At 34.3% G+C, this 16,610-nt stretch overlaps 1 protein-coding gene and 1 long non-coding RNA gene across 2 annotated transcripts in view; one reads left to right on the top strand and one right to left on the bottom strand.

Moving 5' to 3' along the window:
- Nucleotides 1–16,610, top strand: part of LOC128086990 (uncharacterized) — a 435,001-nt gene that overhangs the window by 131,598 nt on the left and 286,793 nt on the right. The gene's annotated exons all lie outside the window — the stretch shown is intronic.
- Nucleotides 1–16,610, bottom strand: part of DNAH8 (dynein axonemal heavy chain 8) — a 108,629-nt gene that overhangs the window by 4,940 nt on the left and 87,079 nt on the right. The window contains exons 77-87 of the mRNA XM_052695752.1: nucleotides 16,235–16,356; nucleotides 14,661–14,776; nucleotides 13,540–13,742; nucleotides 12,557–12,630; nucleotides 9,931–10,083; nucleotides 7,425–7,580; nucleotides 5,776–5,892; nucleotides 4,997–5,098; nucleotides 4,459–4,619; nucleotides 356–512; nucleotides 64–216 (exon numbers count right to left, since the gene is read on the bottom strand). Of these exons, the coding sequence (XP_052551712.1) occupies nucleotides 64–216; nucleotides 356–512; nucleotides 4,459–4,619; nucleotides 4,997–5,098; nucleotides 5,776–5,892; nucleotides 7,425–7,580; nucleotides 9,931–10,083; nucleotides 12,557–12,630; nucleotides 13,540–13,742; nucleotides 14,661–14,776; nucleotides 16,235–16,356 (1,514 nt within the window). The remainder of the gene's footprint in view (nucleotides 1–63; nucleotides 217–355; nucleotides 513–4,458; nucleotides 4,620–4,996; nucleotides 5,099–5,775; nucleotides 5,893–7,424; nucleotides 7,581–9,930; nucleotides 10,084–12,556; nucleotides 12,631–13,539; nucleotides 13,743–14,660; nucleotides 14,777–16,234; nucleotides 16,357–16,610) is intronic.

Here is a 16,610-nt window from a genome sequence, read left to right as displayed (position 1 = left end):
AGAACCATCAAGGTAGTAGCTTAAATAGAATAATCCATTCATAGTAAATGTATTTATACTTGCCTCACTCATAATAATAGTCCCTTCTATGGCTAATTTAAGATCATTCAAACTGTTGCGGACTACTGTGATAACTTTTTGCATTCTGTCAATTTCTTGCCGAAGAAAAATATTCATAGAGTTGAGTTGTCCCATTTTAATTAAGCGAGCTTTTACCTAAAATACAGATGCCCAGAAGAATGAATTTAGCGAAATATGAAATATGAAGGGGAAGGTGCGGAGATGAAGGGAGAAGGTGGGGTCTTGTGAAAATTCAAGGGAAAGAATAGTATGAAAACTACTCAGGTGAGCTTGCCTCATGAGGTATATAATCCGGAGGAAGTTTCTCCAGCATATCTTCAGCTAAACGATAAACAATTGCTTCACGAGTTTCTCCAGGTCCTGCACCACTTTCTTTAGGCTGAATATTGGTAATAGTATCTAGAACATCAGCTGCTGTGTTACTTTGGTATCTACAAGGATAAGAAATGTGTTATAAATTACAGAGGGCTTTTTAGTGGTTAAAACATGCTTGGTAGAACACAAAATTTGAAAGTGCGGAAAAAACATACTGTGTCACCAGGTTAATTTGAAACTCTCAATACAAATCGTTTTCCTGTGCTTACTGTTCTAAGCCAAACACGCTCTTTGTGAACAATTTTTGGCTTTGTGTGATTGTAAAGAATCTGGTCTGCCATCTATCCATTCTGTTACACACTTGTTTGTCTAATTCAGAGACAAGAAAAAGAGAGTGTTCCAGAGGTTACTGCTTAACCTCTGAGAAAATGAGACTGCAGAAAAACTTATCGTACGATTTCTAGGGATCCTAGTTTTGTTACAAGGAAGAATACTTATTTCTTTAAGTTACTACTTAAATGTGAAATAGAGATGAAGGAAAAGGTGAAGGCATAACTCAGCACACTGCCTCTTCATTAATTAGAACTTTCATTCTTCCTTGAGGCATTATTTCAGGATTAATTATAAAAAAGCTGCTAGATTTATAACACTGGAGATTAAAACCTTCTATTTAATAGTACAGCATGGGCAATGCTAATGTAAATTTATGTTCTTAATCAACACAAAAAAAGCATAGCATTAATGGTAAAACATAGTAGACCACGTCAGTTCTTCAGCACAAGTAGAACCACAGAAGTACTTCTGTTACAATGCTATCACGTGGCATAGCTTTCTCACTGGCTGTAAGAAAGCAAGCATAAAATCAATCTGTTCCTATTTCAGTGGTGGCATTGTCTGCTTTTACCTTATAGCATAACATACATGAGGAACACGTATATAGCCTTAGTCTGACTCAGAACATAAATTTATTACAATTCAAAGCATAATTTTACATGCAAGTTTTACTTTTCAACCTTCATCTGACATCCATCCCTCTTAATACTTTGTCATACATAATTATTTAAGAAATGAAATTCCCCAGGCTAGAACATATGAACTCATAAAGTATCTAAGATTGAAGATGACAGTGTCACAGGACAACAGAAGCTAGATACTGTGCATTTCAACATAAACTTTTTTGAATTCAATTACAAGACTATATATCAGAAAAAATAGAAGACATTCAATGGCACTTTGCCTCTCAGACCATATAATTTCTGCTTCTGAATGTAAGAATGGTGGGGCTCTCATGGTTTTTAATAACATTTGACTTCAGATTCAAACCTTATAAGCTGTTTTGCATTTATGCCCCTTCATTTAAAAAATGACATATTTATTCAAGACTACACACTATTAGAGAAGTTGGATAAAATAAGATTTCTTTTGGACTCGTGATTTTGTTCCTAATTTTGGTACCACATCACTGCTTTTAATCCCTTCTCTGTGACTCAATGACCACACAACTACTGGCAGAATAGCTATGAAACTTTTCCTCATACTGCAAATCCCATTATTATTATGTTAATTAAAAACTAAAATATAAAAACATCTGTTCTTTCTCTGTGTCTAAACAAAAATAGAAACAATCTTAAAAGGAAGCAATGTGCAAACTTTAGGGAAAAGCTGATAATAAGGAGCAGTTTTTGAAACATATTCTCAAAATAGGAGACTCAAAGGGAAGTAATACTCCTTTCTCTAATGACATTAGGTTGAAATCTTCTGGAAAGAAAGAAAAATGACCTGAATCATCTGAAGAATCTGTTTTTCACAGAGACAGAGTTTGGTCTTAACAGACTATTAAAGTAGCTGGAATCTATGCCATTAGAAATTTTCTGTACTGAAAATTGAAACTAAGAAAAAATATAGTTTGAAAGAAACATTACCTCAAATTTGTGTAGAAAACAGCAATATCAATTGCAACATAATACTAAAAAGCTTACATTCACCAAGGAAGGGAGAATGGGAGATTGTACTGTTTTCAGATAGCAGATTACAGCTTGCAGTAATTCATTTAGATTTAAAGCTTCAGTATAGAACCAGCTGGTAAAGGGAATTTAAAAGAAGGTGATCAGGATATTACTTGCCTACTCAGGAACCTGTCAACAATACTGCCTTTGCAGAATTCACATAGTAAGTTAAAAATATTGCAGTGACTTCAGATGTTAAACTCAAGAGGATGAAAATACTGACAGTCAGTGAAATCTTAGAACACTTGGATCAAACTTTTGACTGATCTTGAAAACTGTTGATTCCCTTCCTCTTCAGTGTCCCCTTTTGAATACTGGAAGGCTGCAATGAGGTCTCCTCAGAGCCTTCTCTTCTCCAGGCTGAACAAGCCCAGTTCTCTCAGCCTGTCTTCATATGGGAGGTACTCCAGACTTCTGATCATCTTCGTGGCCTTCCTCTAGACTCCCTCCAACAGCTCCACGTCTTTCCCATACTGGGGGTCCCAGACCTGGATGCAGTACTCCAGTTGGGGACTCATGAGGGCAGAGTAGAGTGGGACAATCACCTTCCTGTCCCCGTTTGCCAGTCCTCTTCTGAGGGAGCCCATGATACCACTGGCTTTCCAAATATAAGGCATTTAAGGGGAATTTGAATGCAGCTTTTTATACTGTATGGAATACAAATCATTCAGGCTGTGTATGAAAAACAGAATTCAGCTAGGCATGCACATGTACAGTGTTGCCTATAACATTCTGTGCTTAGACATGGAGAAAAGCATAAAACTATTGATAAATCTTCCCCTAATTCTAGAGGAATATGTAAAAAAGAAATCTCAAAAAAACAGAAGTATGTAGTATCAGAAATAAGATGATGTGCCAAGTGGGAAAAAGAAAGAAATCAGTACTGGAGATAAACAATAAAACTGTTCCTACTCACTAAATCTTCCCCAGTATTATTATTTTCAAGTTTTCTCTAATAAATTACTCCTCCCCTATAGGCCTGATTTCAGGGCCAAATTTCATCTCATCTTAGAATTTTGTTTAGTTCCCAATTAAATCTTGGATTTTCTTTAACCAGTTATGGCAGGGAGATCTTGCAAATATAAAAGAATGACTTTAAACAGAAAGAAATACAGTGAATAAGCTCTTTGATTACTTTCCTCAGAAATACACATTTACAATGGTAGGTACTAGGTGGAGGTAACAATAACATTGTGTATTGTTCTCACAGTATCTTTATGAATCTGGTATTTTTATATGATATCAGCATCTCAAATCTGAGACTGAAAAATCCTGGGAAGTTACTGTTTTGTCCAAAAATGTTAGTAGGTTTCCACAATAGTCAGGCACTTAAATAATATTTCCCATGCTTTAAAAAGTTACATTAAGAATCAGTGAATGAGAACATGCTGAAAATGCAATAATTCATGGTAGAATTAAGAACTTCTGTGAAAGTGAAAAATGATTCACAATCTTTCGTAGTGTATATAACAGTATAAGAAAATAAAAGCCAGGTGTTACAAATATTATTAAAGATTAAAAAAGGAATTAATTCAAAGATAAAATTTTAAATTGAATTAATATTTGGTGAGATGGAAAAGTCTTTTTTAAATAATGGGAGTGACAGGAAAGATGGCAGTAAAAAATTGTAGTTATGTGCAAAGGCACGATGTAAACCAAATGACAGTCCAGAGAATCATTTAACAACAGTGTACAATAAAAACAGTGGAACAGCACAAGGCAAACAGTGGAAAATTTCTATAGTTGAAGTGTACAAATATTATATTGAATTTCAATGGAGATGTTTCATAACGCTTTCATATCTAAAACAAAAAAGCACATTAAAAAAAAAACCAACACTAATAAATGAGTAAATTCTGACTACCTTAAAATAATATGTAAAATGTACCTGAAGATACTGCATTCATAGTCATGTACATGCATATAAAGTGTTCTACCTCAATAGTGAAATTCACACAAATCCTAGATAGCTCTTGAAAAATAGATATTTCACAGAGATTTTGTTTCTTAATACTAAATACGAGTCACTAGTTTCAATATATTGAGTGCCACTTACGTAATATCAGCATTCGGATGGAGACCAAAGACCTTTGGGCTGTCCACAGCAGGGAGTGACTGGATGTATTCAAAATACTGATCCAGGGTTTTGCACACTGGAATTTTATATCCAGTATAAAAACAGAAAGCGCTGTCAAACATCTTCTCACTAAACCACACCTGTGCAAAATCCAGAGGAAAGTAGTACATTATTCTGTTCCTTAGAGTTTTTAAATCTCAGTTTTAGAGAATAAGAGTTCTTGTTTTAGATAACACTTTTTTTTTCTTGAATATGTAAGTAAATCATTAGGAGTTATATCTAAGTTTGACTTCTAGTTATATTATTTTTTTTTAATAATTTCTGCTTCTGACTAAAGAGAAATCAAGAGGAAGAACCTCCCTGGCAAAGAACAATGTTATGAAAAATTCATTTTACTTTGAAGGGTCTTACAAGCTGCTGAAGAAGTGCATATGCAATAGAAAGCTGGGCTTTTGATTTCTGCATATGACAACCAAAAAAAAAAAAGACAAATAGCTGTGTTTGCAAAGACTCTCACCCTTGCAAAGCAGTTAAGAAGGCGCTTATCAAAGTCATCTGTGACTCGGCCTCCATATTGCACTTCTCCAATCATGTAGCGTACTGTGTTCCACGATATTCCCTGCATGTAAATAAATTAAATCAAAGACTACAGTTAAAACACATAAGAATAGTAATTCAGATATAATCTCAAGCTCATCCGCTTCTCAAGAGTAAGCTGAAAAGATTACAATTGGAGCAAAAAATGATACTGAATTCTAATGTGTTTTCTAAGCCTATCTCTGTAATTTTAAACTAGAATTGGGTTTAATATAGTTTCAAGACACACATCTCATCATTTCCTGTGTGACTTGGAATCTCTTCCAAGGACTCTCAAATGCTACTGCCTCTTTTGTCTGTTTTTTCCTCCGCAGTTTCTCATATTTCTTAGTCAGCAAACTGCTACTTTGCAAGGAATGGCTATTCTACATTATCATTGTGAAGAAGCAGAAGCCAAACTGGCAGCCACAGAATAGTCTGACTGAATGTGTCAAATCCTGAAAAGTATTTCACCTCCCTTTTCAAAACAGATATTGTATAGATTCATTAATATTTTGCTTATGGTACTTAAAAAACAAAATCAAGTTCTGAAGTTCTTAACTACTAAATTTTTTAACATGGAGGATAGTATAAAAAAATTGAACTTTGATCATTATTGGCTGTGCTGAAGGAATAAAGACTACGAGAAACATGATGGAAAGCAATTAGAAGTACTGCATAAAGCAATTAAATATACCGTATGTGAATTGTAATACTCACCTTCTTGATGTCACATTCATCTAGATGATTTTGTATAAACTGAATGCTGGCTGTAAAGTCTGCTGAGTTAAATTCGTATGGAATATTCCAACCCAAAGGCCCAAACTTTCGTCGTTCCTTAAGAATGCAATTAAAAACAGATATGTTAATGAAATGCATCATTTTGTTTCATGATTCAAGTTAAACTGAAGTTAAAAAAAAAAAAAGTCTAAATAACAGCTACGTGCCACAAACATATCAGTAGTTAACAACATGGTATTGAGCCTCACCATGGGGATAAAAATTTGTAGAAACATTAGAATCATATTTACTTTCAATGCAAATTACTTTTATTAATCAGTGTGTGAGTCACAGCTTTTATATGTCTCAGGTCTATGTGGATGATCAGCTTGTTCCATGAAGAATTACTTTGGTGAATAATGCTACTGTTTATGAAATGAATAAACAGTGTAATACTGATGTTCTAAAATTAACTAAATTTACAGTACATTTATTGGACTTCAAAAAAGTAGATGAACAATGACTTAGAGTTGCTGATATCACTAAGCAGAATTTAGCTGCCTTAGCTACACTATTTGAAAAGAAGTAGAAAATTCTCTGAATTACCTCTTAAGCTATATTTATCATGGCAATCTTGTCTAGAAAAAATATTATATACTGGTCAGTTTAAAGCAAAAGAAATGTATATAATACTTTCTGGTCGACAATCCAGCAATAAATTTTCTGAGCAGATGAATAACACAATATTTTTTAAAGTACGGATGACTGAACAGATTTAGGTCTTCTGCCCCTGTAGGAACATTATAATCAGTAGACAGTACACATGACAACTTTCTCACTGTTTACAACAGGCAGAAGGAGAAAAATAATTCAGAATGCAATTCAGAAATGTTTATTAATAGGGACCTCCTACAAAAAGCTTTTCTCTTTCACCATAATTGCTGCATTGAAAATACAAGAAGCTCAACAGAGCATGAAGTTTTAAAAGAGTTATAAAGCTATTTTGACACTCTTGCTTAAAAGAAGGTATATTCAGAGAAGCCAAATACTTGATATTGTGATCTCAAATACTATATATATATTAATGTACCAAATACACATACCATCTTGCTGCATTGATATTAGAATAGAAAACATCACATAAAAATAAGATAAAAACAAGGCACTAAGTGACAGAATTTTGATCTTAGCCATCCAGAAAGTAGACAGCTACTCTAAACTAGGAACATGAATTACATTTAAAATTAATGGGAAAAAAAATCTGATACCTCTTCAGAAAATTATTTATACTTTTACAGTGAGCTGCCTGATAGATAAATTGACTGGATGTTTTGGGGTGTTTATCTATGTCTGTTAGTGACAGAGAGAGAATTTAGAGTTTAAGATGTCACCCCTTCTACGACTAATGTGGACAGCTAAATTTGGATGAAAAAATCCTCATTCTAAACACCGACAACATGAAAATTATCTATAATGTAGAAGTCAATTAAAAGAAGAAAGCAAACTGAAATACAGATGATAAAAATTAAAGCTCCAGCTCTGCAACATAATGCTATAGTAAGTATCAGAATGTGTGTTTTCTATTAGGAAACACTGTTAAAGCAACTACATTTTACCAGGACTTGATTTTCAAACCTCATAAAAAATACCTGAACAGTAGAATGCAGAAATGCTACGGTGTAAAGCAAAGGTTTCCACATAGGCATATTGGTAACATCTAACAGATCTTGATTAATTCCAGAAAATGTTCTTTTCAAACCAGCACGTACACCTTGGGGAGGTTCATTTGTGAACTTCAGAGAAACCTGTGATGTAAAGAGATGAAGGATTTGTACTTATGAGCTGAAACAGAAGCAACATACAGAAATGTCACAGATATTAGTTGTAAATGAATATATAATGTCAGTAGTTGAATCAGTCTAGATTCAGAATTGATACTGCTTTACTCTGCAAATAGAGTATGCATTACATTAGACTGTAAAACCTAATGACATGCTTTACTTTAAGATTCTGAACATAGATTTTCTGTTTATGTTGGTGAGAGCCATCACTGACAAAAGCCCACAGACGTAAGAATTTTCACCAACAACTTGCAAGCAGCCACCATGCTTTTCATTATGCATCATACGACCCTTTATCCCCAGTTCAAGGACTGAATGAAAAGAACTACCCAGAGTAGATGGTAACTCTGTTGTATTTCTGTTCCCGAGACTTCATAGTAAATACACAGTTACCTCACCTCTTCTCAGTTCAGGTCTTAAGTGTTCACAGAAGCTACTGTGGACTCTGTTGCTGTGTCTGCAACGATAAATTAGGAGATTGCCCATGAAAGTTCCTGGGCACTCCAGTTCGCAGGCCTGAAAGCCAAACCTGTGGCAGTAAAATGCCCAAGTTTTCAGCAACAGCCCCTAGGTTTCATGCAAACTGCCTAATGGAAATGGTTTCTAGAATATTTTAATTGCCAAACCATATCTGCAAGTTATTTAAAAGTGTGCTAGTTACCAGGAGTTTCCATGTCAGAGAACGTTATAACTACTTACTCCTCTGGACTATTGCATTCTGCTGGTTAATGTTCATGGGCACACTAGAATCTATTGGTTCAGACACAGAATCTGATATATATTCCATAAGACACTTTCAAATGCTGGAGGGACTCAAATAAAAACAAAGCATTTGTCTGCTCCAGCAGTATGCACCTGTCTGGCTGGCTTGCATAACATGCACTGAAGGCACAGTGAATGTCAGGCTGCTGTAGGGCTGAACACAAGCACGATTGTGAACTGCTCTTACCTGTGAGAGAACTTTAAAGGACTATAGCAATGAATAGGTACTTCTCCGAGCAGTTTTACTATGCCTGAGTTTGTAATAAGCATCTTCAATTACTTTTAAGGAATGGCTTTTCAACTTAGCTTCACAAATTCGTATCTCCGGACTGCAGAGCCTAGGCAAGCTGTCTCAGAGACATGAGCTCTAGACCTATCTGCATATGAACACACTGAAGTTTTTGTCTGAATGGGAACACTTGCTAAGCAGTATTTCCATATTTTAAGGGTTAGCCTACTTGGTTAGTGAGTTTTTTTTAAAAAGCAAATGACTCTCTCTCTAATGAGATAACCTTTGATTTGTCAGTTACTAATTTTCTGGTATCCTTGCATATAACAATATTTTAACAGGTAATGTGCCACTATTGACTGAAAAATCACAGATTTGAGGTAAATGCAGTGAAAATTACTCTAGCAATCCTCATAGTTTTCTATTTTGAAATTTAGCAAATTATGTATTTACAAACCCTACTACTTATAAACTCAAATATTTAGGATTTCCTCTTCTGTTAAAAGCTATCTTCTATATACATGGCGACGTACATTTCTAACTGAAAGCTCTCTCCTAAATTCATTCCAGAAAGGAATTTCCTCCTCCCTTCTCCACACTGCCTGAAATTGCATATACATAGGCTAATGCTTCCCTTTATATCCTATGAATCAACAATGCTATCTTTTTTTATTTGTAGAAAATGGAAACTACTAAGAAGACTACCACTCCTTGAAAGAGGAAAGAGGTCTTTGAACATCAAAGAGTCAGCACAAATCTATTACACTAGATATTAACTAGAATTGTGACCTGCTGCAAAAGTACTGTCAAGAAAACAGTGACTTAAATGCACTTTGTTAGAGGTTAGGGCATTATCTTGGTAGTGACGAAAAATGTCTCCTTAGGATCTACAGAACAACCATTTACGGTTTAGCCAAAAAAGTCCAGATTGCTTCTTGGTAGATAATGTTCTTGGAGCTGTGCTGTTCTTATGTGTTCTGTTCCCTTTATGTTTTCTTCCAGTTAGAGAAATCTAAAAGAGTCTAAGAGCAGTCATTTCTCCATGCTCAAGGCACTAGGGTAAAAAAGGATACAAGTAAAGCCTGATATTTTTGATTCAACTGTGTGTGCACTGACTTAGTGTGAATTCACACACACATAATGCATCTTTAATTGAGAGAACTTCCAGTTACTGGTAGGAAACCTTTTGTTTAGTGTCATTTAGATTGTAACGTCCTTTTTTTTCCACGCTCCTCTGCTCTCTATCTATTCCATTTCATTTTACACACTCAAATGGAATAAATTAAATGGCACAAAGTGCCTGAACTAAACATTTGAACAAACCTGTAGCAGAGTAATTGGGAACTGAGGGTGTGGTTCAGTAGTTATCCAAACTCGAAAAGACTCATCCTGTATCTCAGCAGTTAGAAGTGTCTCCAGTAGTTCATCCATGAAATCCAGCCCAAGATGACAATTTTGTAATAACACCCAGCCACCCTAAATAGGAACACTAACTATTACTATATAAAACATTAGAATCAAATTTGGTACAATTTTTGAGTAAATTTACTTTTGATCTGTTTCTAAATATGTATTATCATTTGATTTGACATTGGCATAATTAAAACAAATAGAAAAAGTTAGTGTAAAACTTCCCATTCTATAAATTCATAATGAAAATAACATAACTAGAGTCAAATGTTCTAAGTAAAGTATCAGTGCTACCTAGTGGCAAAAAAAAATAATTTCTGTCCTCATCTGGCAAAAGACCAGTGAAAAGCAATCCTACCATCAGATCCAACAGAATACAAATGAAAAACTAACAGCTAAAATCTAAAACATATATCTTAAAAAAACATACACAAAAAAACCTGTATTTTTAAGGACACAGTTAGCATAGAGAGATTGCATCACTACTCCAAAACTTTCTAACTTCAATTAGGCTACCTGCAGTAAGCACATTTTTATGAAATTCATCCTGCTGCATATTAATTTTGTTCTCATTCAGCTCTCAATTGCATCAAAGCTGTATTTTGATTATTCTCTCTCCGCATTTCTGCTTATGGATTTAAATTCAATCAGCTTTCCTAGCATCACTTTAGAAGTCTGGTGCATCTGAAGCCTGATATTAAAATTGGACATTATTTAATCAGTTCTAAAAAATGATGTGTGGATTTCATTACAACTTGTAATTTCATATTGCCGATTTTGTTTTAATCTATTTAGAAAGAGAGAAATAACATTTTCTACTGAATATTATAAAAATATTTATGGTGAACTAATGACAATTAAAACAACAACAACAACAACAAAAATAAACAAGTAAAAACATTAAAAAAACTACAACAGAAAAAAGAGGCCTTATGAAGGCTTTCTTTCTTTCTTTCATGAAGATAGAGAGGTTTTTTTGTTTATTTTTTAGGAAGATCTTTGATCAGTGCCATTTCCAAATGAATGAGACCCAGTTCTTCAAAACTATCTACATATAACACAACACAGCAGCTTTAATCATATTATAGACACTTAGCCAGAGGCAGAAAAACCAACAGATGCTTGTTTCCATATTCACTGCCTTTTTATTTTTTCTTTCATATTTGGTGTTCACACATTCCTTCCTCTCTAAAATGTGTTTATCACCAAGGGATTTGGTTCAGAAATTGATTCTAATAGTTGTACCAGAGTACGGTTTTGAGTATCCTTGTGCTTTCAACAGAGAGCAAGGTGCAGCTGCCCAGTTTCTCATCGTTCCAAGAAGTAGATGGATGGAGACAGAGAGCCAAGGAATCTAATGGATGCCATATATTGTGGAAGCTTTAAATCTCAGATCTCAATGGATTCATTTTGAACTTTTTATCTAACTTTTCATGAATATTCCCACCGTAAGTTTTAGAGGGTATAACAGACTTGTGTTTTACTAAACACAAGTCAGTTCAGAATTCTTTAGGTGAATATTACAGGTGCTAGCTTTGTGGTTCAGAAAAGATGAATAGTTGGTTATGGTCAGACCAAAGCTATTTCATTTATCAATATAGTTCTTTCAGTCTTCAATTCATAAGCAACTTTTTCACTTTTCAGTTAGTATTCTAATCCTTTAGAGTTCCTAATATTTTGGGTTTACAGGCAACTATGACTATACATCTTCAGCTATAACTCCATCCACAACTCTTGTGTTCCAGCTCTAGTGTTCAGCTGACTGTGCTACTTTTACACTATAACTTTCATATTGTATCCAGACTTTCAGTTACCATGTTTTCAGAGCTGCTCTCAAGTTTCTACTGTTTGAGAATATCATCTACGTATACAAAAAAAACCTATAAATAAATTAAAAAACTACAAAAAAAAATACACTGCAACATGTCTCAGGGACATCAGAAAGTTTTTCCCTGAAGTCCCTGAGACTCAGAGCTACAATAATTGACAAATAGAGAAAGAAAGAACCAAAAACAACTGCTGTGGAACAAGGGGCCCTGCCAATAGCACATATGCAAGGAAGAAAATGAGAGGAACCTCAGCCTTCTGCATTACAACTTGAAGCTGTGTTTGCTTTGGACTTGCCATTTTGTCCTGTAGAATTTTTGCAACTTTATGTAGCTCTCATAAGGAAAGAAAACAAAAACCAAACACAACCCCAGACCAACACAAAACAAACAATAACAACAAAACTCCTTAAAAGAAGAGGATTCTGCAAGGCTTGCAGGATAGAATTAGGATGTAATATTCTTTCTGCTCTTGATGACAGTGCAGCTAAAAGAAGGGAACAAGCTCCTCCTGAAACGGTGCTCAACAGTACTGCTGGACTCCACAGGTATGGGAATATCCCCCAGAGAAATGCTTTCAGGGCTCTGGTTCTCAGAGACTTGCTTACCCCAAAATAAATCTGTCACTAGGGTGAGAATGTGAAAGACTGCATGCAAGAAGAGCTTTTCTGCTCGAGCAGAAAATAAATTTATATTGCAGTGTTTTTTCTCACCTGTTGCATTGACATCTGTATGAGTTTGCGTGCATGGTATTCTTGTCCTTGACCCATAGAGATAGTCCTACATTCTGCAAAAAATTTGACAATGATTAATGAACTACAGTTCTTGAAAAAATAATTCCAATTCAGTAAAAAAATAAGTGATATAAATACAACACAACTAAATATGCTTACAAGAAAAAATACAAGTAGAATCCTTTCATCAGCTATAAGTTTTTTTTAACACTGAAATACTGAAACACTTGCATTAAAACATCCATAATGATTACAGTGTTTACAGAAGTGAAATACTGTGCCTAAAGTTATTGTCAATGAGAATTCAAGCCAAACTGTATTTGAGTCACAGCTTACTTTGAAATATGAATTGAGAGTTTTAATTCTTTTTTTTTTGTAGGTGATGAAGCCATGTGAGCTAACAATATCCATATTGAAATTATGAGCATCTTAGTGTGACCAGTATCACAAATGTATGTATCTACATCCAGCTCAGTTTGTACACACAAGTATCAAAATTTCCATACAATGTAAATACAAAGTCCAGAATATTCACATGCAAATAATGTGCTTGGTTCTTTTTTTTAATTATTATTATTACAAAGTAATCTTTTAAAAAGATTGCTGATTATTTCTTTGCCAGCTCTTGATATTTAAAATAAAAAGGCAGTACTGTCATCATGCCTGAATTAGTAAAAAGGAAATACTATCTTACAGTTACTGGTTAAAAAACATAATCAATTGGATGTTAGCAGTTTATAAAAGAAGAACAGAAAACACTGCTTTCCAACTGTGTACAGAATAGTTCTTAGCATACTGTATTTTATTTAATATTACATTATCTCTAAGCCAACAGTTCAGGAACAGTAAATGGTGGTACAAATGAATTTTAAAAATACTTTTCAGAAAAAAGAATGTGAAGTTCCTTACATTACTCTTCTCTATATTAAAAGACTCAACATAACGATTAACTGTTTTCCTACCCAATCTAAGCTTTCTAGCCAAGGAATCAATTTGAATACTTGGATCAGCTCCCATAGACAAGAAACAGATCAGAGGTGTTCGTGTGTCACTTTCCTCCCAAGTTTTTTCTAAATTCAGAATGACAGGTTCTGTATATTTCTCATCCAAGGAACTTGCAATGTATTTCCTCGCTTGGGAAAGAGTCCGGTCTGGACACCACGATCTAGAAATAAAATATAAATACATGAAAATTCAAATTCAGTTCCTCTTTTTGTTGCAGAGAAATTCTATTTTAATCATGTAGACATTTTTGCTTCATAATATACACATTCATATGTATATCTTTATGTCTCTACAATTATAATAGAAAGAGCTGGTAGTCTTCTCCGTTCTTATGACTGGTCAGTACTTTGCAGTTGCTTACATTTTTGCCACAAGTAAACCATGGGCTCTGGAAATATACGTTCTGGGTACCTTCATCAGATAGGGGCACACTTCATTTTAAATGGAGCTTTTGTACAGAGAACACAAATAGGGAAACATAAAATTGGTTTCACTCCTCAGTAGAATTCTACAGATGTTTAATTGGGTCTGCTAGTCTTTAAGACATATCTCTTGGAATGGATTATCTTGATGTTTGGGATGCGTCCTTACTGTTGCCACGGGGAAAAGAAAACAAACCACCACTTCTTTTAGACCTAATAATATGACTTCTCTGCAAAACATAAAAAAATATATACACATATCAGCGTTCCTAATTACATAAGATATTTAGACTAGCTCATTTTAAGAAAAGTGAGAAGAGGTCGTTTCAAGAGCTCTCTGAATGATCCTACTATACCACTGGCTTCCTGAAGAAGGCTGCCATGGGATCACCAGTTGCCTTATCATAAGTTGCCTCATATCATAAAAACAGCCAACAAGCTGTTTTTTAGAAAAAAAATATCTGTTGACTTTTCAGAGGACAGCTGTGAAATGTGTAAATTTAATAATATGACATGTCATGTCACAGTGAATTAATAATACCTAATATCACCTACAAAATAATTACAATTATGCTATTATGACAATAGCATATCAATTTTCTGAGACATGTGCTGCAACAATGTATGTCATTTCCCACATTTCTGAAGATGCTCACCTGATAAGTAAAAGCCTGTGGAAGGTGTCAAGGGAATCGTATCCATCAGGAATAATTTCTTCCTCAGGAGCATCTTTATCATACCAATTTTTCCATCCTTTTTCATTATTGGTTATCTAAATTTATTACATTAGTATAAATAAATACATTTCAGCTGCAGTAAAATCACCTTGGAAATGTATATTTAAATGAAATTTTCTTATTATATTAGAATATATTACAAGCAACATTAACAGACTATAGCACTTGAGACACACATCAGAATTACGATATTACAATTAGAAATGCTAGTATCATTGTGCCGCTATTTAAAAACCAGTAACTAGCAGAAGGATTCTATACTGGAAGAGAAATGCACCACAATATTTTCTCTTAATACATGAATTCATGATCCTTGAGGTCCCTTCCAACCTGGGCCATTCTGTGATTCTGATTCTGTGATTCTGTAATACAGAGTACTAAGAGAAAAAACCTTTCTGTCCCAGTACAGTTGTAGATAGCCAAAAAATCACAAATTAAAAAGAACAGGATCCTATTAGAAACTATGCCTGCCAACAAGGCAGAAAACCATTACAAACTACAAACTGATAAGATTTTAACTGATAAACACGTGACTAAGTTTAAACATCTCAGCAGTGTGCACAGTGTCATGCTTTTTGGATTCTAGCTCCCTAACAGCCCAGAGCTGTCAGTCAGAACCTGACTATGTTCCTCCAGCTTGCTCCAGACTCAATGTACTGTTTCGGTACCTCCACAAACCAAAATGTGCAGAAAAATGAGAGGTAAGTATCCCAATCTTTCCTTGATACAGAACTAGGAAACAGTCAGGACCACTTCCAGATACACCACTTAGGTGAAGACTCTGCAAACATTCAGGGCACTAAATACTGTCACAAAATCGACTCGTTTGACCACTGCTGTAAAAGCAACAGCAAAAACACCTCCATGATCAGATCAAAAGCCTGACTAACATTGCTTGGCAAGAAAAGAAGGAGAAAGGCTTAGGGAGGATTATAGCTATAACAATAATAATAATAAATATAAATTTAGCAAATAAATTAATAAACATTACAATCTTATATGTGTAGAAGTTCATTTATGTCTCAATAACAGAAATAGTATTTTTATAGCTAACTTATCATAACTGAGTAATACTTTGACCTCTGATCAGAAATTATTATTTAAAAAGACAGCAAGAAGTTTATTTGTAAAATCGAACAGACTCAAGGCAAAATAAAAACCTGAAACTCATAGGTAAACCTTCCGAGATTTTTTATATCTCTAGTTTTTTTTCTCTCTGACTTCTTTTGATTTTCTTGATTTTTTTGATCTTTTGATAGGTTCTTTGGCCCTGTTCTCATTCTACCTCAATTACAATAGCAAAAAAAGCAGGTAAAGAGAAGATGTACAGCAAATAAATATACCGTTTCCCACCACCTAACTGTTCATTTCAGTGCCTTTATTCTACACTCTCTTTGGCTTTGTTCTTAACTGCATTTTTCAAGTGCATTTCCAATGTATGGAAACAAAATTATGATTGGAAACTCGTGATTAATATAATTAATAAGTATCACCTGATTCAAAATTTTTGCAAACTCTGGAAGTTTACTCAATTCCACTAAGTTTAGCCACATCATGTCAAGAATCCAGCGGAATGGTTTAGGTGGGCAAGCCTTTAGATCCAGTGCTGCACCTCCTGCAGGCAGAAACATTTGGACAAAACATACAGACATTCCAAAGGTCAAGATTTTTTTGTTAGTACTTATTAAATTATGAATTATGTTTTCTGGACCATGTCATTTTCACTAAGGTACTACATGCATTCCTCATGTACAGATCATTTTCAATATCAAGTATAAATTATTTTAAATAGTAGAGATAAAGTGAGATAGCCAGTAGGTCATACAAGTTTTACATACTCCAATATGCAGCTGAAGAGAAAACTCGGAA

Source organism: Tympanuchus pallidicinctus, unplaced genomic scaffold (assembly GCF_026119805.1).
Source record: "Tympanuchus pallidicinctus isolate F22 unplaced genomic scaffold, pur_lepc_1.0 scaffold1, whole genome shotgun sequence".
NCBI classification, from domain to species: domain Eukaryota; kingdom Metazoa; phylum Chordata; class Aves; order Galliformes; family Phasianidae; genus Tympanuchus; species Tympanuchus pallidicinctus.
The sequence above is the reverse complement of the archived record's forward strand: the minus strand, read 5'-3'. Positions and strand labels throughout refer to the sequence as shown.